General features: G+C 42.0%; 1 protein-coding gene across 13 annotated transcripts in view; it reads right to left on the bottom strand.

The window, feature by feature from the left end:
• atp2b2 (ATPase plasma membrane Ca2+ transporting 2) overlaps positions 1-25,766 on the bottom strand; it is a 404,278-nt gene that overhangs the window by 228,273 nt on the left and 150,239 nt on the right. For 5 of the 13 annotated variants that reach the window (XM_078543393.1, XM_078543387.1, XM_078543389.1 and 2 more), the window contains exons 6-11: positions 22,020-22,052; positions 21,326-21,439; positions 17,052-17,093; positions 14,734-14,898; positions 5,915-6,129; positions 2,991-3,233 (exon numbers count right to left, since the gene is read on the bottom strand). In XM_078543393.1, the coding sequence (XP_078399519.1) occupies positions 2,991-3,233; positions 5,915-6,129; positions 14,734-14,898; positions 17,052-17,093; positions 21,326-21,439; positions 22,020-22,052 (812 nt within the window). The remainder of the gene's footprint in view (positions 1-2,990; positions 3,234-5,914; positions 6,130-14,733; positions 14,899-17,051; positions 17,094-21,325; positions 21,440-22,019; positions 22,053-25,766) is intronic. The other 8 variants (XM_078543400.1, XM_078543391.1, XM_078543395.1 and 5 more) reach the window with 3 other exon arrangements.

Here is a 25,766-nt window from a genome sequence, read left to right as displayed (position 1 = left end):
TTAAAATAATAGAAATCAAACAAAGCCTTTCACGAGACGCAGTTTTATAATTTATCAAAAATTTTCAAGAGATCCAATGTCATGTTTAGAGTTCCTTGAATATTGTCCATAGTTGTGCTACTTTTTCTTCTGTTAGAATGATACCAAACTTTGCACCAACCTTTAACACTATAATTTTAATTCCTCGTGGCCCATGGGACAGTAAATATATTTAACAGCCAAGGAAAAACTGGTTCCCTGGAATTGTCTGCTTGAGAGTGGGACTGCTGATGCATGTCCTTGGAACACTTGGGAAGACTGTGAGACGACAGTGTATAGGAAGATGGAAGGGCAGAAGTACAAAGAAGCAGAGAAAAGGAACCAAGCACACACACACGGAGATAAAGAGGCAATGGTGTTAGCCGAGGAGAAAAGTAATGGAAAAAGGACAGAAGAACATTCGGAAAGATATAACTGAGCGTGTGGGAGCTCGAGAGAGAAAGAGAAAAGACTAATTATGGAATGTGGAACACTATCAAGTATAGAGAATGTGCTAAGCATTTCAGTGCGAAGACAGGGCAGTGAAATTCTGGCATCATGCAGAAATTGAGAGCAGGCTCAAGGATGGATCAGTGCTGAGAGGGATGGGAGAAGCCTGAATCGAGTCCAGAGGGTGCATGCATGTGCTTGCATGCGTGTTGCATTCAGGGAGAAGGGAGAGAAAGAGGGGGAGGAGTGGGGATGAGAAAGAAAAAGACAGTAGGAAGATTTTGTTCACATAGTGAATAGTACAGCTGTGGAATTCAGTTCCAGATTAGTAATTGAGTCAGTAACATTGTAAGTATTCAAACTTAGATTAGACAGGTAGATGAAGGAAAAGGAGTTTAATAGATATGGGAACCTCCTCCTCCAGGTACCAGGCCCTAAGTGAACGTTGGTGACCATGGACTTCCATTGGTTTGGTCCATGATTATGCTTGGCAAAGTACTGCAGTGGTTTGCCATTGCCTTCTGCAGTATGGCTGGTCAGGAAACATTCCCGCTCTTGCCACCTTCCATCAGGTGTATTGGAAGGATTTATAGGCTAACCAGATAAGATAATCAACCTGTTTGCCCACGTTATGAACACACCTTCTGTGGCCATCAAGTCCTGAAGTGGGACTTGAACCCAGAGGTCAGGATGCTACCACTGTGTAACAAGACCTCCAGATATGGGGACAGGTTGGGTAAACCTGATAAGTACTTCCTTCCATGAAGCATGAACACCAACATGTCTAGTTGTGTTGAATGGCCTGTTTCTGTGATGTAACTTCTATGTATTGCTATGACACGCAGAGTTGAACTGATGAACCAATCTGCACAATCCTTCTAGACCCTGTCAAAGTTTGAACAGGGTATCAACAACTGATTCAATCATATTGTCATTGGACAATAGGGACATTCAATTTCTTGATCTTGCTATTGCTGATGGAAGCTACCAAAAGGAAACTAACAGTCCAAATCTCCTGTGAAGCAGTAATCACTGTCAGTCTGTCGCTCCGACCATACTTTTCTGTACCCAAACGCAGCACTGCATTTTTGGCCGGGTCTTTTGAGCCCGGCTTCTCCAGAAACGGAGAGCGCACAGTTCATCAGAGAACTCCATTGCAGCGGAGTAACATCGGGGAAAGACTGGACATGCCTCCTTTTTGTAGAATTAGCTGCCAAAAGGTAAGTTTAAATGTCCGGTTTGAATATTATTGAATGAGTGAGTGGATGAATGAGTGAATGAGTAGGGTGGATAGGGTGAAAGGTGGGCAAGTGGGTGAGATGGGTTGGGGAGGTGTAGTCAGGCCAGGGGATGGTCAAGTTGGGTCAGGAGGGGTAGCCAGATTCGTCAGGTCGGGTCGGAAAGGCAGTCAGGAGGGGTAGTTGGGTCAGGTTGGGGGGTTGGTTGGGGGTAGTAATCATGGGGTCAGGGGTTGGTCGGGTCAGGTCAGGGGGTGGTTGAGGGGTGTGAGTGATTAGGGGGTCAGTTGTGTAGCTACCAAGGAGTTAGACTCTGATTTTGCTGTTTAACATTTCCTGGGTAACTATCTAGGTAAGTACATCAGAACAGTCCGAAATCTTTGACTCTAATTTGGTGCGTTCCAGGGAGCAGGAAAATTGCCTGTCAGAAGTTCAAACTTCCCAGGTAATTCCCTCGGAGGGCAGCACCTCGGGGCTTCCGCAGGGTCCCAACGTGTACCTGGGTCATACGTCTGCTCTCGACAATCCGGAGACCGGAAGACCTGGGCCAATGTATGACAAGATACTGACAAAACCTTAAGGAAGCATTATAATTCATGATGTAAACTCGAGCACATTGTAGCATGCTGTGAGCTCAAACAAGTCACTGTGAGGTAAATGATCCTGATGGCTTCCTTCTTTTTGGCCAAAAGGAATTTAGGAATGTTAACAACTACAAGCCATAAATATAAAATGTTAAAGTGCAAGAACAAACAACTACGAAGCTCAATAAATTGAATGATGACTTTGAAATCAGTATCAAATTATTTACTATAAACCATTATAAACTTAAATGAAGATGGGGAAAGCAGCACTTCTTTGGACAAAATGGGCCATTAAACAGGATATGAATCACTTGAAAATTCTTGACAAAAATTCGAATCTTTAAGCAGAGTTTTGGAATATGACCAATTTTATTCATTAAAAGTAATATATCGCAAAGATCATTTTCACATTAGCAAACAGCATTTGCATGCTACAGTTAATAGAGCCACATAGCTTAAAGCCCAGAGGAATATTGGGGCTTCTTCTCATCAGTACAAAAGTTCACAAAATACCAGTCAGCACCTCTCAATTACATCAATAACTTTCTCTGAAAAATGTCTAGCCTTCTTGCATTTGCTGACAATATTCACCATATAAGCGACCGTATCCAATGGTCTACTTGCAACCTGGAAACAACTTTACTCTTAAAAAGCCAGCCATGCACAGTAATTAACGCACTAATAAGAAAGAAAAACTTACCAGTATTTTGGAAGTATAAGCGCTGTTGAGAGATATCGCGTTAACAAGCATGTCCAGTGATTTTGATGGGAGGGTGTCAGGGTCTGGGACTTCTTTATAATGGACGTCCCCAACATAAGCCTGCACAACCGTCATTCGGTTTGTTGTCAAAGTGCCTGTTTTGTCAGAGCAGATTGCTGTAGCATTACCCATGGTTTCACAGGCATCCAAATGTCTCACGAGGTTGTTGTCCTTCATCATTTTCTGGTCAAAAGAGCGACAATGTAACAGTTATCTATATTAGAATGTTTGAAAATATTCTTTGTACTCAGATACGTTAATCCTATTGAAGGCTGAATAATTGTAATTTTTATATTTTATTCCAATTTTCTTCTGTTGATAAATCCCCAGATTCCCTGACTGAGAGATTAAGCAGGTACATCTCCAAACCACAACTCTATAGCTGAGAGGGAGTGGTGGTTAAAGTAATGCCTAGGAAGAAATCCCTGGTCTTCCCTTCCTCCTCTTGGCTTGACATCTTGGTTCCTCGTTGGTAGAGCAGATGACCTATACAGAATAAATCATTCCCTTTCTGGTGGAAGTCAGAGTATAAATATGAACCAAATCTGAGCTTTGAATCCAGTTCCTCCAGTGGATGGGTCAGTTAGTTTCAACCTTGTTATATGTTTCAATCATTTAAAACCTTTAAAATTCTAGCTTTTACAATAGGTCACAACCCTTCTTAGATCAATGTAAAGTTAATACCCAGCACCAAGGGCTCAGCTAGAAGGGATGTTTGCTTGTTTCCCTCCAAGGTAGTATTTGTATTGCTGCTGCAGCGATGTACTGCTTCAAAAACAAACTCATTTCAACAGATGGACCTTGGAGCCCCTGGGGGCAGCAGCATCAACTTATTTGCCAAAAATGCTGCATAGTATCTCCTTACTGCTGCTTCACTGCTGAAAAGTGAATGCAGCACGACTCTTCTCTTTATTTTCACAGAGGGCCAAAGAGAATGGATCAAAGTTCTCAGGAAACTTCACTTTGTAATTATTTTTTTCTTACTCTACTTTTGGAAAAGGCACAATTATGCACCAGTTTCCTCACATTTATGCTTGCTTTTGGGCTCCAGTCTCCATTGCCTGTGATACTACGATGCAAAATACAGAGGCCCAAATTTATGCGAGAGGCACCTATTAATGGGGTGCAATCAATTTACCAGAATGGGAGGCATTTAACTGAATGGGAGATTTGTAGACTGGCCTCATTGTTGGCCTACAAAGCTATCAGTTAGCTGTGGCTCAGGTTGTTGATGCATGCAAGTGTAGTCAATCACCATTTACAAAATCCACAGTAATTTTCCAGCTTTTTTACTTGGATGAGTCCTCTTGCCTTATCAAACAGTTTAGGGGCAAATTTACCTCAGCTCATCCAGTGGAAATGGGTGGTGGCTGAGTAAAATATCATTCCTTCTCCACCACATGTACTGGGAATTTTCACTGGGAAAGCCTCATTAATGTATGCAAATTTGAATCCAATGATGTATGTAGGAACCTGATTCAATTTAGGGCAGTGTTGTCCAATAGCAATTGATGACTAGCCACAGGTATGACTGCAGTGATGCCACGTTAGCCACAATCACTAATTTTGGTAGAAAACATTTCATACACACTGAAATGATACTACACCCATGTATATTTACTTAACCAACATCTATTGCCATTCCATAACTAAGGAAGTAAAGCACTCACAATGATCAAAAAATGGGCAAGCTGCTTTTTGCCTTAACACCTTACCACTAAAACTAACAAAAATGATAAAGTTCACAGGCATATGACAAGCATATATGAGTTCTGAGATCACATGCCCAGTAATGGTAAACAAAAATAGGTAATAAATATCATTAAGAAATGCAATTTGCCACATCTGGATTCACAATTATTCGCACGTGGCTAGTGGCTAATGAATTGGACAACATTGGTTTAGAAGAACTGTACAGGACATTAGATTTGCACACACCAAACAGTTGAATTGGGAAAAGAGGTCCAAAAATGTAAGGAAATTATTATTGATGTGGGACCAGGGGTGCTGTTCTGGGTTCCCCAGGATGAACGTGGGCTGCTGTCGTCCCGTGAATCCCCCCTCCCGGGTACACCTGCCTACTGGCTGTGTCAGTCGCGACACTGCCCAACCTGGACCCATGTGCCGCAGCGAGATGATCATTTGTGCTCATCATCAGCACGATAATGAAGCTCAGCCCTCGAAATGCCTACAGGCAGGCATTCAGCCCGCTGTCCATACCTTCCTTTCCTGGAGTTAAATCTACCATATTGTGTCTTCTTCTCAAAAGCACTGCAGCTTACAAGACAACTCCACTGTTTCTTCCCGGCACAACCTCTCCAACTGCACTGTAGAACCCGTTTCCCCATTCAGCTTTACATTATTGTATGTCAACACTGAAAATATTCCAAATTGCAGAGTTTTACTTCTTTATATATATCTTGTAACACATCTCTAACCATTCCCTCAATTTCCTTTTCAAGCTCTCTAATTCACTCAATCATATTATTTATAAATTTCAATATAGACAACATAAAGGATGCCTCACTTGGACATCCCCAAAGCTAGCCCAATCAAAGTTGTTTTAATGCCACAGGTACTTTACTGGTAATATAAATTACACAGTTAAAGCATAATGCTTGGATGGACTTTATTAGTCATTCGTTCATTGTCACCACAGCCTTAGTGGGGCCATTAGCACCATATCGCTTCTTCCCTGGGTTTCCTCCCTCAATCCACGTCTCAATAGATTGATTTATAAAAACTGTAACATGCAATTTGACATCATCAAAAATAACATTTTTTTTGAAAACCCATTATGGAGGAAATTGCTTTAATGTTTATCTGTGAAACTAATAGAACAGTATAAGTGGACATATTCGTACCTTCACAGAGTAGGCAAGTGAGATGGTGACTGCAAGCGGGAGGCCCTCTGGGACAGCCACAACAAGTACGGTGACACCAATAATGAAGAATTTAACAAAGAACTGGATGTAGACTGGTGTGCATTCAGGCAGCCACTGCAGTTTTTGAATCACAAAAGTATCGATGGCAAAATATAACACAAGAATAATAACCGTGATTGCCGACATCACCAAACCTAGAAAAGATTCAGTTAAAAAAAAAAATAGCATGTCACTATTACAGCAGCCGTTTGCTTCATATTTAACATTTTAACTGAGAAGTTTAGACACACAATATAGGAGGTTTAGCAAACAGTGAGAAGGGCTGTAAAAGGCTTCAGGAAGACAGACAGGTTAGCAGAATGTGCAGACAGGTGGCAAATGTGAGTTAATGTAGGTAAGTGTGAGGTAATATATTCTGTGCGAGTGAAAACAAGGACCAACAGTTATTCACTTAATGTCAAGAGACTGAGCGGTGTGGGAGAACAGAGAAACCGAAGGGTTAAATAAATAATTTCCTGGAAGTTTGGACACAATCATAACAAGCCAAGAGAATTTTGGGTTTTATGGATATGGGCATACTACACAAGGGTAAAGAGGGAATGGTGAATTTAAACAGAATATTGGTTCGGACATAATTTGAGTGGATAATTTTGGGCACAACAGAAACCTTGGATAAATGGCCTCAATCCTGTTTCTGCTGTTTCTCTGTGAGTTGTTATTGACCTTCTGTTGAAGTTACAACAGGTAATCAGGGCAGCACCCATGAAAATTACAGACTGCAGGGTTTCTGCCTCTGATGGGATTCAACTAGTCAAATTCCAATGCTCCAGCTTTCTGATATTTTTCACCTTTCAAAAGCAAAACCAATGAAAAAGTGAATATTAGAATTTAGCTCAAGACTTGGCTCATCAATCTGAATATATATTTAGGAACAAAGGAATGACAGTGGGTCATTCTATCCATCATAGGGACATATAGGATCACAAGAGCAGGAGTAGGCCATTCAGCCCCTCAAGTGTGCTCTGCCATTTAACTAGACCATGGCTAATCTTCTACCTCAATGCCATCTTCCCGCACTATCCCCATATCTTTTGATGTCATTGGTATTTAGAAATATATCAACCTCTACTTTGAACATACTCAATGACTGACCCTTCACGGCCCTCTGGGATAGAAAATTCCAAAGATTCACCACCCTCTGAGTGAAGAAATTCCTCCTGATCTCAGTCCTAAATGGCCTACCTGTTATTCTGAGACAGCGTCCCCAATCCCTGTAAGAACTTTGTACACTTCAGTGAAATCATCTCTCATTCTTCCAAACTCTAGAGGGTACAGATCCTGTCTCCTCAATCTTTCCTCATGGGACAATCCTGCCATCCCAGGGATCAGTTTGGTGAACTTCCATTGCATTCCTTCTATAGCTAGTATATCCTTCCTTAGGTAAGGAGATCAAAACTGCACACCATACTCCAGGTGTAGTCTCACCAATACAACTGCAGCAAGACTTCCTTATTCCTGTACTCAAATCCCCTTGCAATAAAGGGCAACATACTATGTGCCTTCCCAGTTGCTTGTTGCACCTGCATGTTAGCTTTCAGTGACTTACCAGCAAGATCACCCAGGTCCCTTTGGACACCAACGTTACCCAATCTCTCCCCATTTATGATACACTCTGCATTTCTGTTTTTCCTACCAAAGTGGATAATTTCACATTTTTCTGAATTATATTGCACCTGCAATGTTCTTGCCCAGTCACTTAGTGTGTCTAAATCTCCTTGAAGCCTCTTTGCATTCCCCTCACAACTCACTTTCCCACCAAGTTTTGTGTCATCAGCAAACTTGAAAATATCACTTTTGGTCCACACATCCAAATCATTGATACAGATTGTGATTTTTTTTTTCATTTAAAGAATGTGGGCATCACTGTCTAGGCCAACATTATTTGCCAATCACAAATTGCCCTTGAGAAGATGGTAGTGAGCTGCCTTCTTAAACTGCTGAGGTCCCTGTGGTGTAGGTATACCCACAGTGCTGTTAGGGAAGCAGTTCCAGGATTTTGACCCAGCGAAAGTGAAGGAACAGCAATATATTTCTAAGTCAGGACGGTGAGTGGCTTGGAGGGGAACTTCCAGGCGGATGTGTTCCCATGTGTCTGCTGCCATTGTCATTCTAGATGGTAGTGGTCATGGGTATGGAAGGTGCTGCCTATGGAGCCTTCGTGAGTTACTGCAGTGCTTCTTCTACACACTGCTGACACTGTTCGTCGGAGGTGGAGGGAGTGAGTGTTTCTGGAAGGGGTGCAAATCAAGTGGGCTGCTTTGTCCTGGATGGTGTCGAGCTTCTTGAGAAAGTCACATTCCTGACTTGTGCTTTGTAGATGGTGGACAGGATTTTGAGAATTGGAAGGTGAGTTATTTGCCATGAGATTCCAAGCTTCTGAACTCCTCTCGTAGCCACAGTATTTATATGCTAGTCCAGTTCAGTTTCTGGTGAATGGTACCCCCCTGGATGTTGATAGTGGGTGATTCAGTAATGGAAATGCCATTGAATGTCAAGGGTGATAAATAGATTCTCTCTTCTTGGGGATGGTCATTGCCTGGCACTTGTGTGGCGTGAATGTTACTTGTCTGAATATTGTCCAGGTCTTGCTGCATTTGGACATGGACTGCTTTAGTATCTGAGGAGTCGCAAATGGTGCTGAACACTGTGCAATCATCAGGAAACATCCCCACTTCTGACCTTATGATGGAAGGTCATTGATGAAGCAGCTGAAGATGGCTGTGCCTATGACATTACCCGCAGACACAGTCTAGCAGCTGTGTCCTTTAGGGCCCAGCCAGCTTAATCTGTGGTGATGCTACCAAGCCTCTCTTGGTGATGGACATTGAAGTCCCCCACCCAGAGTGCAATGAGGCTTCAATGGGAGCCAGGGTCGAGGTTGAGGACTCCCCGGGTAATTCCCTCCTGACTGCATACCACTGTGCCTCCACCTCTGCTGAGTCTGTCCTGCCGGTGAGACTATGTCAGGCTGTTGCTCGACTAGTCTGTGAGACTAGGTCGATACTGGGTGGTCTGTCCGGTTTCATTCCTTTTTATTGGTTTTATACAACTGAGTAGCTTGATAGCCTTTTTTTTATTCATTCACGGGGTGTGGGCCTCATTGGCTGGGCCAGCATTTATTGCCCATCCCTAGTTGCCCTTGAGAAGGTGGTGGTGAGCTGCCTTCTTGAACTGCTGCAGTCCATGTGGTTTAGGCACATCCACAGTGCTGTTAGGAAGGGAGTTCCAGAATTTTGTCCCAGCGACCGTGAAGGAACGCAATATATTTCCAAGTCAGGATGCTGAGTGACTTGGAGGGGAACTTCCAGGTAGTGGTGCTCCCATGTATCTGCTACCCTTGTCCTTCTAGATGATAGTGCTCGTGGGTTTGGAAAGTGCTGTCTAAGGAGATTTGGTGAATTCCTACAGTTCATCTTGTAGATGGTACACACTGCTGTTATTGTGCGTCGGTGGTGGAGGGAGAGAATGTTTGTGGATGTGGTGCCAATCAAGTGGGCTGCTTTGTCCTGGATGGCGTCAAGCTTCTTGAGTGTTGTGAGAGCTGCACTCATCCAGGCAAGTGGGGGGGTATTCCATCAAACTCCTGACTTGTGCCTTGTAGATGGTGGACAGGATTTGGGGAGTCAGGAGGTGAGTTACTCGTCACAGGATTCCTAACCTCTGACCCACTCTTGCAGCCACAGTATTTATATGGCTAGTCCAGTTCAGTTTCTGGTCAATGGTAATGCCCAGGATGTTGATATTGGGGGATTAAGTGATGGTAATGCCATTGAACATCAAGGGGCGATGGTTAGATTCTCTTGTGTTGGAGATGGTCATTGCCTGGCACTTGTGTTGGGTGAATGTTATTTGCCACTTGTCAGCCCAAGCCTGGATATTGTCCAGGTCTTGCTGCATTTGGACATGGACTGCTTCAGTATCTGAGGAGTTGCAAATGGTGCTGAACATTGTGCAATCATCAGCAAACATCCCCACTTCTGACCTTATGATGGAAGGAAAGCCATTGATGATGCAGCTGGAGATGGTTGGGCCGAGGACACTACCCTGAGGAACTCCTGCAGTGATGTCCTGGAACTGAGATGACTGACCTCCGACAACCACAAAAATCTTCCTTTGTGCCAGGTATGACTCCAACCAGTGGAGCGTTTTCCCCCTGATTCCCATTGACTCTAGTTTTGCTAGGGCTCCTTGATGCCACACTCGGTCGAATGCAGCCTTGATGTCAAAAGCAGTCATTCTCACCACACCTCGGGAGTTCAGCTCTTTTGTCCATGTTTGAACCAGGGCTGTAATGAGGTCAGGAGCTGAGTGGCCCTGGCAGAGCCCAAACTGGACATCAGTGAGTAGGTTATTGTTAAGCAAGTGCCGCTTGATAGCACTATTGATGGCCCCTTCCATTACTTTACTGATGATTGAGAGTAGACTGATGGGGCAGTAATTGGACAGGTTGGATTTGTCCTGCTTTTTGTGTACAGGACATACCTGGGCAATTTTCCACATAGCCAGATAGATGCCAGTGTTGTAGCTGTACTGGAACAACTTGGCTAGGGGCGGGACAAGTTCTGGAGCACAAGTCTTCAGTACTATTGCTGGAATATTGTCAAAGCCCATTGCTTTTGCATTATCCAGTGCCTTCAGCCATTTCTTGATATCATGTGGAGTGAATTGAATTGGCTGAAGACTGGCATCTGTGATGCTGGGGACCTCTGGAGGAGGCTGAGATGGACCATCCACTCAGCACTTCTGGCTGAAGATTGTAGCAAATGCTTCAGTCCTATCTTTTGCACTGATGTGCAGGCCTCCCCCATCATTGTGGGTGGGGATATTTGTGGACCCTCCTGCACCAGTGAGTTGTTTCATTATCCACCATCATTCATGGCTAGATGTAGCTGGAATGCAGAGTTTATATCTGATCCATTGGTTGTGAGATCGCTTAGCTCGGTCTATCACTTGCTGCTTATGCTGTTTGGCATGCAGGTAGTCCTGTATTATAGTTTCACCAGGTTGACACCTCATTTTTAGGTATGTCTGGTGCTGCTCCTGGCATACCCTCCTGCACTCTTCATTGAACCAGGGTTGATCCCCTGGCTTGATGGTAATGGTAGAGAGGGGGATATGAGGTTACAGATTGTGTTCAAGTACAATTCTGCTGCTGTTGATGGCCTACAGCGCCTCATGGATGCCCAGTCTTGAGTTGCTAGATCTGTTTGAAATTTATCCCATTTAACACGGTGGAGGCTACCCCAATGTGAAGGCGGGATTTGTCTCCACAACGATTGTGCGGTGGTCACTCCTACCATACTGTCATGGACAGATGCATCTGCGGCAGGCAGGTTGGTGAGGATGAGGTCAAGTATGTTTTTCCCTCTTGTTGGTTCCCTCACCACCTGCCGCAGACCCAGTCTAGCACTATGTCCTTTACGATATAGCCAGCTTGGTCAGTAGTGGTGCTACTGAGCCACCCTTGGTGATGGACATTGAAGATCCCCACCCAGAGTACATTCTGCACTCTTGCTACCCTCAGTGTTCCTTCCAAGTGGAGCTCAAAATGGAGGAGCACTGATTCATCAGCTGAGAGAGCTCAGTACGTGATAATCAGCAGGAGGTTTTCTTGCCCACATTACTGTAGATCTGGAGTGACATGTAGGCCTGACCAGGTAAGGATGGCAGATTTTCTTCCCTAAAGGACATTAGTGAACCAGATGGATGTTTATGACGATCGACAATGGTTTCATGGTCATCATTAGACTTTTAATTCCAAATTTTTATTGAATTCAAATTTGAACCCGGGTCCCCAGAGCATTACCCTGCGTCTCTGGATTACCAATCCACTGACAATACCACTATGCCGCCATCACTGCCTCCCCCTAGCTGGGGTCCAAGTATTGATCCTTGCGGTATCCCACCAGTCACAGCCTGCCAACCTGAAAATGATCCATTTATCCCTACTCTCTGTTTTCTGTCCATTAATCAATCCTTAATCTATGCCAGCATATTTCCCCCATCCCATGAGCTCTAATTTTGCTTACCATATTAATTTAGTTTACTTATTATAATGTCTGCATTATTATTTTGTTAGTCTATCTCTGTAAACCCAATCTTCTACCCTTTTTGCCATATCTTTAATAATTTTATTTTCCTTCATACCTTCCTTCGTAATATACATTTATCTCTCTTTAAACACTTCAGTGTGTTCCACATCCTTGCACCATTTTCTATTAAGACATTTTTTTTTCCCTTTCACTTTTGTAATGTAATCTACAATGGGGAGAATTTTCTGAGCAGGAGTGGGCATGGGCGCGCAGCCAATCGGTGCCTGTGATATGCTGCACGCTGCCATTTTATGTGGGCGGGCCAATTAAGGCCCGCCCAATGTGATGCGCACCCAGAAGCGCTGAGCACTCCCTGTGCGGGCGGGGGGAGGAGGCTGAGTCGGGGCCTGCGCTCTTTCGCGCATGTGTGCAAAAGAGCACAGAAATCTCCCTGAGGCACAGAGCTGCCTCAGGGAGATTGGTTTGATTTTGAAAACTTTAAATAAAGGAAAAAAAAAGTTAAGACAGGTCCCCTCATGTGGCAGTATCACATGAGCTGGGACATGTCTATGAATTTTATTAAAAATTTTTATTGAAGTTTAAAAACTTTCTTAAAACCTCATCCCGCCCGTGGATGAGGTTTCATGACAAATGCGAAGGCCACCTGGGCTCTTCACCTGCCTGTCACCCTTAAGATTGGACGGACAGCTCTGTTAATTATTTAAATTATATTTAAATGGCCTTAATAGGCCTTTGACAGTTTGGCGGGTGCGCAGCCGACTCCAATGCGTGACCGCCGAACTGAAGATCTGAATGACGCGCGGTGATGTCGGGACGCACGCCTGACGTCACCGCGCGTCATTTCACACGTCGACGAGTGGGGCCCACCCCCGCACGACAACCCGAAGATTCTGGCCAATGAGTTCATCTTATTCACGATTCCCCTGTTAGAGAAGATCTATTCCCTGTATTGCCTGTTAAAGTCGTTTTATTGAGAAAAACATTTATTTTAAATGCCGATGCTTGTTCTGACTTGTTGAAAAGCTGTTACTTTGTAAAGAAATACAATTTTACGTCCAAGAAATGAAATAAAGAAGAGATTTACATTTATGTCGTGATTTGAAAAACCTCAGAAATAAGTTTTCATGTGTATTGCTAAACCATGTGGACCAAAATCTGTCATTTTTAAAAGAGCAGTTTAAGATCTTAAAAAGTACAAAGGATAGCGGGCCAGGTTTTACGGCCCTCTGCAGGGGGTGTTTTCGGTGGGGGAGGGGGCACACAAAATATGACGGGTGGCTATATGACCCACTGGCACCTGACCTGGTCCCTATAATAAGGTAGGCGGGTGGGGGCTGAAATTGGGAGTAGGTCCGCCACTATGAAAAATAAAATGAATGGCCAATTCAGCTTGTTAACGAGCCAACTGCTCCCAATATTATGCTGCCCAGGCCATAATGTGGCTGGCATAGGCAGGCAGGCAAGAGTGGTGAGTCTGATTTTTCACCATCTGGGGTGAAAAAACAGGAAGGTAAGGGTGCCCTGAGTTCATCAGGGACACCCATACCTCCAAGACGATATCTCCCTTTCTGCCTCCCCAACTAGCTTTCAAAACCCTCCCTCCATACCTTTTCCCCCCATCCCCCAGCTATCCCAAGGGTGCCCAATCCATTCCCCTCCTAAAAAACCCGGGACTTACCTGCATCCAGCATCCATTGCTCTTTTACCCAGACTCTGCTTGCAGTCCCAGCAGTAGCCACTACTGCGCTTGGGCACTGCTGGGACTGCTGGAGCTGCCAGCCAATCAGACCAAACAGCAACTTTTGAGAATGGTGTTTCCTCCCACTGAAGGGTGGAAGCCCCACTCTCTGCTTGTTAAGGCTGAAGGCAGCATGTTATCACTGCAGTGTGGCCTTCTTCTCAATCAGTCGATTTGGAACGATCTTTTGTAAAGACCACCGCCCCACGCACCCTCGCCCGCTCCCTGGTAAAATTCAACCCTGCATGTTTGAGCAAAGTTATTATTTGTGGATGTGTATGGCCTGAGGAAATGAATGTTACTTCTTGGCGTTGCTCAGTTACTTGCCTATATTAATTTTTGTTTAGGAAGGTATTTTTCTTAGCAAATTGATTGAGGTCCGATTTTAAGTGTAAATATGAAGCACAATGGTATGATTTCCGATGGTTCATTTGTTCGCACAATCATTTTTCTAAATTTATTGACCACACAAGGTAGCTTTACAAAAACTGGACCACAGTAGTTCATAAAGCACCAGTGATACTGCAGGGCGAATTTCTCTGGGAGCTAACATTGTTTTTATAGCCTGTTCTAAAATCTGAAAATGCTGAAAATACCCAGCAGGTCCAGCAGCATCAGTGGAGAGAGAAACAGAGTTAACGTTTCAGGTCGATGACCTATCATAAGGAGTTCTGATGAAAGGTCCTCGGCCTGAAATATTAACTCTATTTCTCTTTCTACAGATCCTGCCAGACCTGCTGAGCATTTCCAGTATTTTCTGTTTTTATTTCAGATTTTCCGCAACTGCACCATTTTGATTTGGTTTCAGAACAGTTGATTTGAGAAAATTAAGTTGCCTGAAGATTCCCTGAAGGGGCATTAGCGGCAACTGTGGTCTGTTAACAGCATGGTTCATACAACTTCACCCGGTCAAGGTTAATAGTTCTCCGAATTAGCAATCGGCTCACCTGCTTTTCCGATCTGCACTGCCAGTTTGGTGAGTTTGCCCTGCAATACAGACTTTTCTTTCTTTGGTGTACCGCTCTTCTTCTTCTCCTTGTCGTCTCCATCACCACCTTCCGCACTCTTGAGAGGTTGCATTTCCATGGCAGCTGCACCATCTTGTTTCTTGGCTAAATTTAAATAAATTAAAGAAAGCCAGTCAAAAATACCTTGATCACATATACCTGGTACCCTTTAGCAATCACCTGAGGGCTGAAAGTCTTCTAAAACTTTCAAAATCGATATTTTTCTTTTAATTTGTGATGTACAAAAGGCGATCTTCCTCTAAATCCCCATCGGTAACTTTCGGAAATGAAGCTGAAGACAAGTGAAGAACTGCAACATGCCTTACTGTTCAATATTTGCTCAGTGAATGAGGTAAATGTTAATTATAAACGACTGTTGCTGGCAGGACACTCATTCCTGTTGGCAGGGAGATCTGGTCTGTTCTGAGGAATGACTGGTGGTGAACTGCAGCCACCAAATGGCAGGGAGATCTGGTCTGTTCTGAGGAATGACTGGTGGTGAAATGCAGCCACCAAATGGGTGCCCATTACTCCGCACCAGCTCCAGCGGCCTGAAGACTGACCCAGCTGGCAGGAAGGTAATCCTGGGGAATGAGGTGCTCAGCGGCAGTGGGAGGGGGAGGGATTGCTGAAGGGGGAAAACGGATGGTGGCAAGCCACTTAATTCTCGTGGATCCCAGAGAAGCAACTGTTTTCCTCCTGATCTTGCAGCAATGATCTTAAAACATAACATTCTGGGTTCTTTTTTAATATCTGCAGCGCTTGTCCCATCCCGTGGATTGCCTCAGTATTCTATGTATGTTATTGGACTCTGACTTCCACAGGCTAATGAGGCTATCTCATTTGGTTGGGTACCTCCAGAAATTGGTAGGAAAAATAGCATTGGAGCAGGAGGAAGACAGCAAGCCCACCACCCCTATTGCTACCACCTGGGCAGAAGGAGTAAAAATCTCCTCCAATTCATTTAGTGCATCTTTAACTTTGCTTTCTGATATCCTTCATCAGTGCTTAAAAGATGTACAGGTAGTGTTGCTGTCAAAACTGGAGTTGTGTGCTAAATAAAGATGGTGGCTTAATTCTGTTTCGCAATGGACTATCAAACACCTTAAACAGGTACAAAAAGCAACAAATTAATCTTTGCAGTCTCACACCTAACACGTACATGTAGGACATATTGCTAACTAAAGCAAAGACTTTCTTTAATGGTAGGAATTCACGATGTGCTTAATATCCAACATTATTTAGCAGAATTTTAACAGGTTTTAGCATTTCTCTATTTTCACCAGAAAGCCAGCTGAAACTAAATTTTTTTAATAAATACATGGATGTGTGTCCAAATTTTTTCTTGTAAAATGTATTTACAGGTTTCTCTCTCCCCTCTTGCAGTTGCTCTGTCCTCATATGCTATTCCCAAGGTAACAGGCTGTGCTATGCTGGTCCGCTCTTTAATGCATGAGTCATTGGTAAGAGGAAGCAGGAGGATGGAGGGGTATGACTCAATCTTCTTATTTCTAATCTCTCGCTGTGGGATGCACCTGACCTCCATTCTGCTCTCCATCCTGACAAGATCAACAATCCATCATTTGCAAAATAGTAGACAAATTTAAAACCATTTCATAAGGAAACCCAGTGCAATTAAGATTCTTTGACAACTAACACATTAGATTTGATTTTTATACTCTCCTTTCACGTCTTTTAGACGAAAATTCAATTTGGCAATATTGATATTTGCAAAGCTTTAATGGATGATGAAACATCTACCAAGTATCTATTGCACTGTTTACGAGCAATACTCTTATTATATCGCACCCTCATTCAGTCATTAAGAAAACAGCTTTGTACCATACTAATACTCAACCTGAAAAAATATTTCAAAGCAAAAGTATTTGTACAGTTTTGCAAAGCTACATTGATGGAAAATTTCAAAATATGACAATATTAAGGCATCTGTCAAAACAGTCTATAAGAAGGCTGGGCATGAATTAAATGATAGACAGTAGAACTAGAAAACATTTTAGAATTTTAAAAAGTTAGAAGATCCTTTACAGAATCATCAGAGATGTGGGAGGCCCCATTACCATATTCATTTTCAATACCAATTTTAAAAAAAAAACTCCTGTATAAAAAAAATTGGAAGGAGTTAGTGAATACCAGGTCACCACTTCAGAAAACTAGAGAAAAGAAACATCTTAATTGAATGGCATTGATGTCAATGTAAAATAAAGAGAGATTGATTGACTGTCGAGAAGAACGGTTACCTTTATTCTGGCTGTTCTCCATATTCCCATCCTGCATTTTGCCTATGGTGAAAAAGTACAACAAACAGAACAGAAACAAACAGTGAAGAGTCACAACAGAGACAACACATAGTGTTACATTGCAACTGAAAATAAAACAAAATGGTGGACACAATAGACAAATCGTAATAGTTTTTAATGGCCAAAAATCTGCAACTGATTGAAGAGCAGTCTATTTAGCTACACAAGGTTTCACAAGTTCAAGGATCATATTTGCAAAACTATCTGAGCACATTACTTAGGAGTAACTGGTTACAGTACACCATGGAGCTTGATATAATGAATATTTAGTCCAAGTGACTAATTTATTTCATGTGCACAGGTGAAAAGGTATCACCCAAGTGGTTGTCAGTAAATAGAACTGCTCTTTGTTTACAAATATAGTGATAATGTTGAGATTGTATGGTACACAGATATTGAAATTAATACTATAGTGCTAACTGTGGTTGTTTGAAGCATTGTTTTGGCAGTTTGTAAGAATAGAATTATTGGGGGAAGATGAAAATTGATGACTATCATCTGGAAAGGAAATTCAAATCGGCAGGAGTATTTGTGCAGAGTACATTCTTGTTAGCCTGGTCAATTATCTCAATTTTACTTTAGTCTTAAGTCTTAGCCTTACTTTAACCCGATTTCCTTTGAGAAATTTCATGCACTAAAGCCATGTGTTCCAACAACTTAATTGAGGTTCCCTCATGTTCAGTTTTGAGACGTCCCCAGAAATAACTGTGAATAGATCACTTCTTCCTAATATTGAAATTTTGGACAATTGTGAAATAATTTCAAGTTTGTCTGCAATTATTGCTGTGAGCAGAATGCAGTACTTTATTTCATCTATACTGCTAAAGTGAGTTTATAAGGCTCTGACCTCAATTTCATTACCGAGTAGAAGACCAATGCTAAGCTTGAATTGAACCGGTGTCTCCAGGAGTCACAGTTCTTTTGTCTGGTGCCTTAAACCAACTGCAATACTTATCATTGCTTGATTTTCCAAGTTCCAATCTGTTTCTATAACCTCCATGAAACTACATCAGTTTGCACTGACTAATATCAAATCCAAATGATGTGAAATACGTTTCAAGAACTGCTAAGTTAATATTTGGAGAATGGTGAATGAGGTGGCATTTTATTCCAATTAAGTATTGTAATATCGATGTCTATGTTTGCAAGGAAAAATGCAGAAGGGGTATATTACTGCCCTTGTGACAAATGTCCGATTTGTTCTTTGAGTGGTCACCAACCCCCACCCCCTGTCTTAGTAAAAAGCATCTAATACTTTTTAACCTTGCTGCTTGTATCAATGTCTTACAAAAAGGTGAAGTGAAGACTTAAAAAATGCACAGAACTAATAACAGTTGGATGAGCAAACAGCCGATGGGAAATCATGCAAATCCCCATTGCATGAAAGATTCAGCTTATTGCTGGCTTCAGTAGCAGGTATTATGAGAGCCATTTTAATTTAGCCTCACATCTGTCATACGCATTTCATAGAATTACCTATACTGACTATAAAACATTAAGTGCACATTCTGAAAATGAATTCTGCAGGCAAGTGGTTATAGTCAATGGCTTTTTAGTGTTCCATACAAAAGTGGGAATTATAAGCAACATGGTTATGTACCGTTCCTGACACACATCCATAATGCACTAATGACGTCAATGCTGAGTCATTGTCCTCCTACTCTATCATTAAAATGCTTATATTTTTTGAGTCTGTGTATGTACTGATGTATATTAGCTTTCAATACACTCAGACATGCACAATTAAATAGCTCCATATCAATATGAATACCAAGAACTGTTCATTCTGTTGCCATAACTGGAGATTACAGATTTTTTTCCTTCCAAATAAATTTCTAATTTCAGTTATCTTAAAAACAGTGTTGTGTGAAGTGCATCTGCTAAATTTTTAACGCAATTCCTATATGATATCAGTAATGCACTTTGAAATAATGTGAAACATTCAACCATCTGAACAGAAACAGCCCAGATCTCAACATTATCTCAGCTAACAAAGGTCAGTGATACCTCACACTATAACAAGACTAGAAATGCCTGAGACAGAAATATAATGTAAAATACATGCACTATACGAGACAAGCATGCTGTCCAACAGAAACTTAACCCAACAGTGCATAAGCTTAAATAAAACTGTCAGATGTTTTGTAATGATGGATTTTACACTCCAAATCTACATTTTTCAGGTGGATTCGAGATATCCAGAACAAAACAAAGCACTCAAATATGTTGTGTGCACTTTCTTGGGTGTTTAGTGTTATTTATCTCTGTAAATATAAAGTTTAGAGATTAGCATTGCTGTTATGTATGCACAAAATAAACCCACACAAACAGTCTTCTGTCTTTCCTCAGCTTTCAGTTAAATAACCGTAGCATACGTTTTGTGGTAAGAAAGATAGTTTTCATTTCAGGGGCTCTGAATTGAAGTCAATGGAGTTAAGCAAAATGGAACAATCACTTCAAATAAATCCGTCAATGGAGATCCTGCTGGAAGCAATTTTACTGACAGTGTAAAGTTAGGCAGCCATGGAACCCAGGACATAAACTCTTGCAAAATACTCTCCCTCAAAATACGTAATCACTCAGTATTGTATAAACTGCCATTACACCCCAAGTGAAGCCTCATCAATCTTTTGGTCTTTTTGCTACATCATCAAAAGTTGACCAAAAAACATATTATACCAAAAAGTTGTCAGTACAATCATGGAACCAGATCATTCAGTTTACCCAACCAATCAATCTACTTCAAAAGGAAAACAAGAATCACAAGTTTGTTTAGATTCCCCTGTACTTTATCTTACACTACGAAAGAGGGTCTGTGAATCATTGAATAGCCTTTACTAAATGTAGCGGCATGTGATCTGATGATGCATATCTGCTTTGAGGATGGGGCCTAGCAATAGTAAATTACTGATTTCAGCTAAACAGTTAAACCATCTTCACAGAAATCAGTTTTGTATAAATGCTTTGAAAAACCGAAACAGTAGCACTTGGTCAGAACACACTGCAGTAGTATTGTAAGGCAACATCGCAGGTCAGGACATAAGTTTCCACTTTGTTCTCCACATTGCCAAGGGGTTTTAAAATCACAGAAGTCCTTCTCCAGGTTACTCTTGGGACTCCACTAGCAGTGGCCTGAGAATTCCACACCTGAGGATTGCACACAGCAATCACCTTGGCAGTCAAGGTGAGAAAATATGGGAGATAGTGTTAATCTCATTGTCAAACTGCAATGCATTTTATGCAATTTCAAAAATTTTAAAGGTGTTGCAAAATTCCAGTATTTGTCAACAATTTAATGGCATAGATCGTTGTGTGCTCAGGAAAACAATTTTGACAATTTTTAACCCACTTGATACATGGTTGGACGAGACTGTGAACCCAGGGTGCTCAAAGAATCTTACAGCCCACAGGCAAATTTGCAACAATACACGACCATTTTAAACGCAAGTGTTTGGAACATGACATTCCTCTTTGCTGGTTACGGCATTATGTGAAAAGGATAAAAAATCAATCACCTACTGAAAATCTCCAACACCTTCTTTAGATTTTAGATAATATGGGGGCGGTTTTCTGCAGATTCTGCAGGCAAGGTTCACTGCTAGTCACAACACATTCGCAAAATTCACCTTCATGCATTAATAGAAACCAATCTGTAAAGGGGTGATCATTTATCAGTCAAAAATAAATAGAGAGAGGCTGGTTATATGTGTGACCTTTTAAAATTCTCTTATTGTCACTGAAACATGCCATCCCTAGGGATCAGTTAGTGTGAATAAGCAGAAGAAATTACCTCAGCAGTGCTTGTGAGCTGCTGTGTCAAGTGAAACTCCTCAAAAGGAGCCAGTCACTGACAGTACAATAATCCTTCAAGCCTGATAGAGGAGTGCTTTTCAATATTTTTGGGACATTCGCAAAAAAAGGCTGTTGATACAATCAAATCTTTGGCTTTGTCTATTGCTTTTATCCCACAGGCTTGCCACAGCAGTACCCCTCTCCACTCTATGTGCCATTCCATTTTGAAATATTGAAAAATGCCTGGAGTACAGTTGCTGACAATTGGATTATCGTTGCAAGCCTTATTGGTTAATATATTTTCCCAATATAATCACATGCATACAAAAACATCTGTGCAGTTTGCAGATAAGGTTTAGGACAGGTGGAGCATGAGAAATTCGTCAAAATAAATAATAAAAAGCCAGGTGTTCTCAACATACCATTGACTAAGCTGGCATTTGTACTATCAGTGGCATTTGCACTTGCTGCACCTTCTGTACCTGAAGTAGACAGGGGCTGGGAGGGAACAGCATGGGAAGGAGGCTGGGGAGCTTCTAGCAATGGATCAAAGGAAAAACAAATAGATCAAATGGGGAAAGAAAAATGAAATGGATTAATATGGCTTCTGCTCAAAACACATCATTTTGTAACTTTGTAAAAGCAAAACAAAAACACGATAAGCATCAAAATCCGCATAATACATGAAAAGCATACTATTTCACAGGTGAAGAGTCCTGCAAGGGAGGACAAATTTATCACTTGAATGGATTAAATAAATAACATGAAACATGTAGGATTAACATGTTATCAACATAGTTGTCATCACAAAACACACAAAGAGATGTGATGGCATAGCAAGGCCAAGCATGAGAGCTATTGTCCGCTCTAGGCATTGCATTTTAATCATCAGAATTTTGTTTGCAAGCTTCCCTGTGATAGCACAAAGCAGCAGGGCCTATGAAGCTCAGTTAGAAGGAAGTTTTGAAACAAGTGTGCGATAGCCAAGGTTGAGCCAGTTAGACAGGGAGAGAGGAAGCCAAAGCCCCTTGCTGCAGCCCTGTTGTAATGGATTCCAAAATTAGTGCAAGCTACTGCTACTTCTTCATCTCTACAGCTGGTTAGTATGTACAATACCTGGTAACTGTTGTTCATCTTCTGTTGTTTGACCTGTATTGTAATTTGCAAATGTTAAAGTAGAAAGGCAAGCCTTGATGTGCACTCAATAAAGGTACAATCTCTTTGTTTCTTTTTTAGAAATAAAAACGTCTTCAGATAATGCCCTTAAACTTTTAAAAGCCTTGTAACAAGTAAAAAAAAACAGGTTGTGTTAGATCGAACAAAACAGTAGCATTTCACAGAACATAATGGAACTCTTTCAGCTCCACCTCCTCCCTCGGTCCCCCCACCCTGCTCCCTCCCACCTCGGCTCATCTGGGAAAACTACCTGAGTCACATAGATTCGAAAGGTCCAGATTCCGAGAGTGGCAGAAGTTGTTTTACATTTAGATTCAGTAAACATTGACAAACAGGCACAAGATCATCAAGGATCACTGCTTCTGAGACCCCTGGTGCAAAGTGTGCTTACAGAGAATACGGACATGATAAAGCTCAGCTGTGAAGGTCCTCTTGGTTAATGTTCACTCCAGATTCCTACATAAAGAATGGTCAACTGAGCGAGGTATTGGGAGGGTCACTGTTGTGCTAGGATGCAATGCCTGCTGGGAGAAATGCAACAAGAAAAAATGGAACAAAATGGAACACCTTCAGACCTTCCATTTTATTACACATTTCAGGAAAAGAGCTGCGGCCTTAGTTTTCTAATTATTTCAGTAAAAAAAATGGAAAAAGGATGGAAAAGAGTGTTTAGATAGGGGTAGAGTTACATAATGTAAAACATTCACATAAAACGATTGGTACTGGCCCGAACTGGAGTTCCATTTTAAGGTATTCAAGACCAGTTCGGTCCATGCCAGTCATTTCCCCAAAAAGATCAGTAATTTTACTGGGTTTTCTTTCTGGGATAGCAGTTAACTCAGCAACCAAGGTTCTTGGAGCATGGGAAAATGTAGTCTAGTCTGTAGTGCAGTTTAAATATGTGAAAGGTGGTAGTTGGAAAAAATGAATTGGAAGAAAGGAACTGATCGAGCAGGAAAAAAAGAAAAACAAATGTAACTCACCAAAGTATTACCCTAGAAATAGGATCAGAGGAACTACCGCCTGAACACAAATATGTGCAATTTTGGATTAATACTATAGATTTCAACTGCAACCTGTTACACTACTATGTATATTGCAAATGATAAGGCTGAGATATTTCAATTCAGGACTGATTTGTAGATTAATTAAACTGTGATGTTTTAATTCTGAAACAAAGTTCAGCATTTTGTGATTACATTGTCAATTGTATTTTCTTTATCTGTGCTACAGTGGCAGTAATAGAAGTAAAATAATGTAATGGTTAGAGATATGAAGAGCTAAATGATACTTTAATAAGCGTTGTACTTAACTCTGGATTATGGCCAAACATTTTTGGACGTTTTTAAACTTGAGTTGATTTATGTAGGATGACTCAGAGCCAAATTAGATGCAAGCATAAATCCAGATACATTTCTCCCACATCCTAGCTCTCATTTTTCATTACAAACATTGTTTGACCCTTTGGTTTTAGCTTAAAAATGGTAATGTTAGGCAAGTATTTCTCACTGAGGTATCTGCACTCCAAAATATCCTGCTCACCATCTCCTTCTCACTTGAAGGACATGTGGTACAAGTATTTCACATTGGGGAGAATTTTCTCCCCATCGGGCAGGCTGGGCGGGAGCGGGCGCAGGTGGGCACACAGCCGATCACTGCCTGCAATCGGCTGCATGCCACCATTTTACATGGGCAGGCCAATTAAGGCCCGCCCAGCGTGATGCGTGCCCAGAAACGCTCCCTGTGCGGGTGGGGGGAGGGAGAGAGAGTTGGGGGCCTGCGCTCTTTTGTGCATGCGAGTGAACGAGCGCAGAAATCTCCCTGAGGCACGGCGCTGCCTCAGGGAGATTAATTTGATTATGAAAACTTGAGAAAAAGAAATTAAAAAATTATTCAGACATGTCCCCTCATGTGACAATGTCACATGAGCTGTGACATGTCAATGAATTTTAATAAAAATGTTATAAACCCTTCATGAAACCTCATCCCCCCAGTGGATGAGGTTCTATGAAAAATGCGAAGGCCGCCTGGGCTCTTCGCCTGCCCGCCAACCTTAAGGTTGGACAGGCCGCCCTGACAACCACTTCAATTAGGTGATTAATGGCCTTAATAGGCCTTTGACAGTTCAGCGGGCGTGCAGCCAATTCCTGTGCCCGCCCCTGTATGCCAACCACAAGATTCTGCCCATTACCTTAATTTTCCTTAAGGGGATGAGGGAATTGTGTGGAGACAAGTGATGCCTATGAGGAAGGGAAGAAGATTGATCTTATCTAAATTCAGGATTATTTCAGAATCATATTTATTATATGGAATGTGACTATTAGACTTCCCAATTACATTTTCAGTAGATCTTTCCTGCATTTTCACTAATTTTGCTTTCAGAATTCAGTTTAACTCAAGAGTTTCACCCCATTCACACAGGGTTAATACAGTGACAATGAACAAAAACAAATTAGTGAAAGTGTTCAGTTAAATATATAAATATTCTACTAATCCCTTTACTTAAAACTTTGCAGAGATACTAATCTATATCATTTGTCAGGCAATAATTTTGCAGAATTTGCCTCAAATATTTACCATCCAATAAAAAATATCAAGCAACAAATGTCACTCAAGGTGTTATGGAACATTTCTCCTACCTATATGACTGATTTCCCATTGTTCTGTTCACTTATCCCATCCATAGCCCAAGGAGTGCACACTAAGGCGTAATTGTCCCGGATTTGCACTAAGTGGGATAGCAGGCAGGAAAGAGGACGTTTTACCTGCCAGCCGCAGAGGTGGCTTTTCTCACTGTATCGTCCCATTCCCGCCTCATTAATTATGCAGTCACAGGAAACACGCCGTCTCGCTGGCGGGCGGCGTCTGATTTGCCCGCCACACCTTTACCTCACCTCTTCTTCACACAGGGCGCGATAATCAAACTGCAGCTGCATGCACACTTCTCAGCGCTTGCAGCCCAGGACTGCTCCAGTGAAGGCATGGCCCCAAAAGTGATGCATCCCTGGGACGCCTTCTGGACACCATAAGACATAGGATCAGAAGTAGGCCATTCAGCCCTTCGAGTCTGCTCTGCCATTCAATGAGATCATGGCTGATCTGATAATCCTCAACTCCACTTTCCTGCCTTTTCCCCATAAACCTTGACTCCCTTACTGATTAAAAATCTGTCTATCTCAGCCTTGAATATACTTAACCACCCAGCCTCTCCAGCCCTCTGAAGTAAAGAATTCCACAGATTCACAACCGTCTGAAGGAAGAAATTCTCCTCGTCTCTGTCTTAAATGGGCAACTTCTTACTCTGAGATTATTCCCTCTGATCCTAGATTCTCCCACAAGGGGAAACAGCCTCTCAGCATCTACCCTGTCAAGCCCCCTAAGAATCTTGTATGTTTCAATGAGGTCGCCGCTCATTCTTCTAAACTCCAATGAGTACAGGCCCAACCTACTCAACCTCTCAAGAAAATCCCTCCATACCTGGCATCAACCTAGTGAACCTTCTCTGGACTGCCTCCAATGCCAGTGTATCTTTCCTTAGCTAAGGGGACCAAACTGTTCACAATGTTCTAGTGGTCTAACTAATACCTTGTATAGTTTTAACAAGATTTCCCTATTTTATACCCCATTCCCTTTGAAATAAAGGCCAACATTCCATTTTCCCTCCCTATTAGCTGCTGAATTTGTATG

Source organism: Cetorhinus maximus, chromosome 6, assembly GCF_964194155.1.
Source record: "Cetorhinus maximus chromosome 6, sCetMax3.hap1.1, whole genome shotgun sequence".
Classification (NCBI taxonomy): Eukaryota; Metazoa; Chordata; class Chondrichthyes; order Lamniformes; family Cetorhinidae; genus Cetorhinus; species Cetorhinus maximus.
Note: the sequence above shows the minus strand (reverse complement) of the source record. Positions and strands in the feature narration are given on the sequence as shown.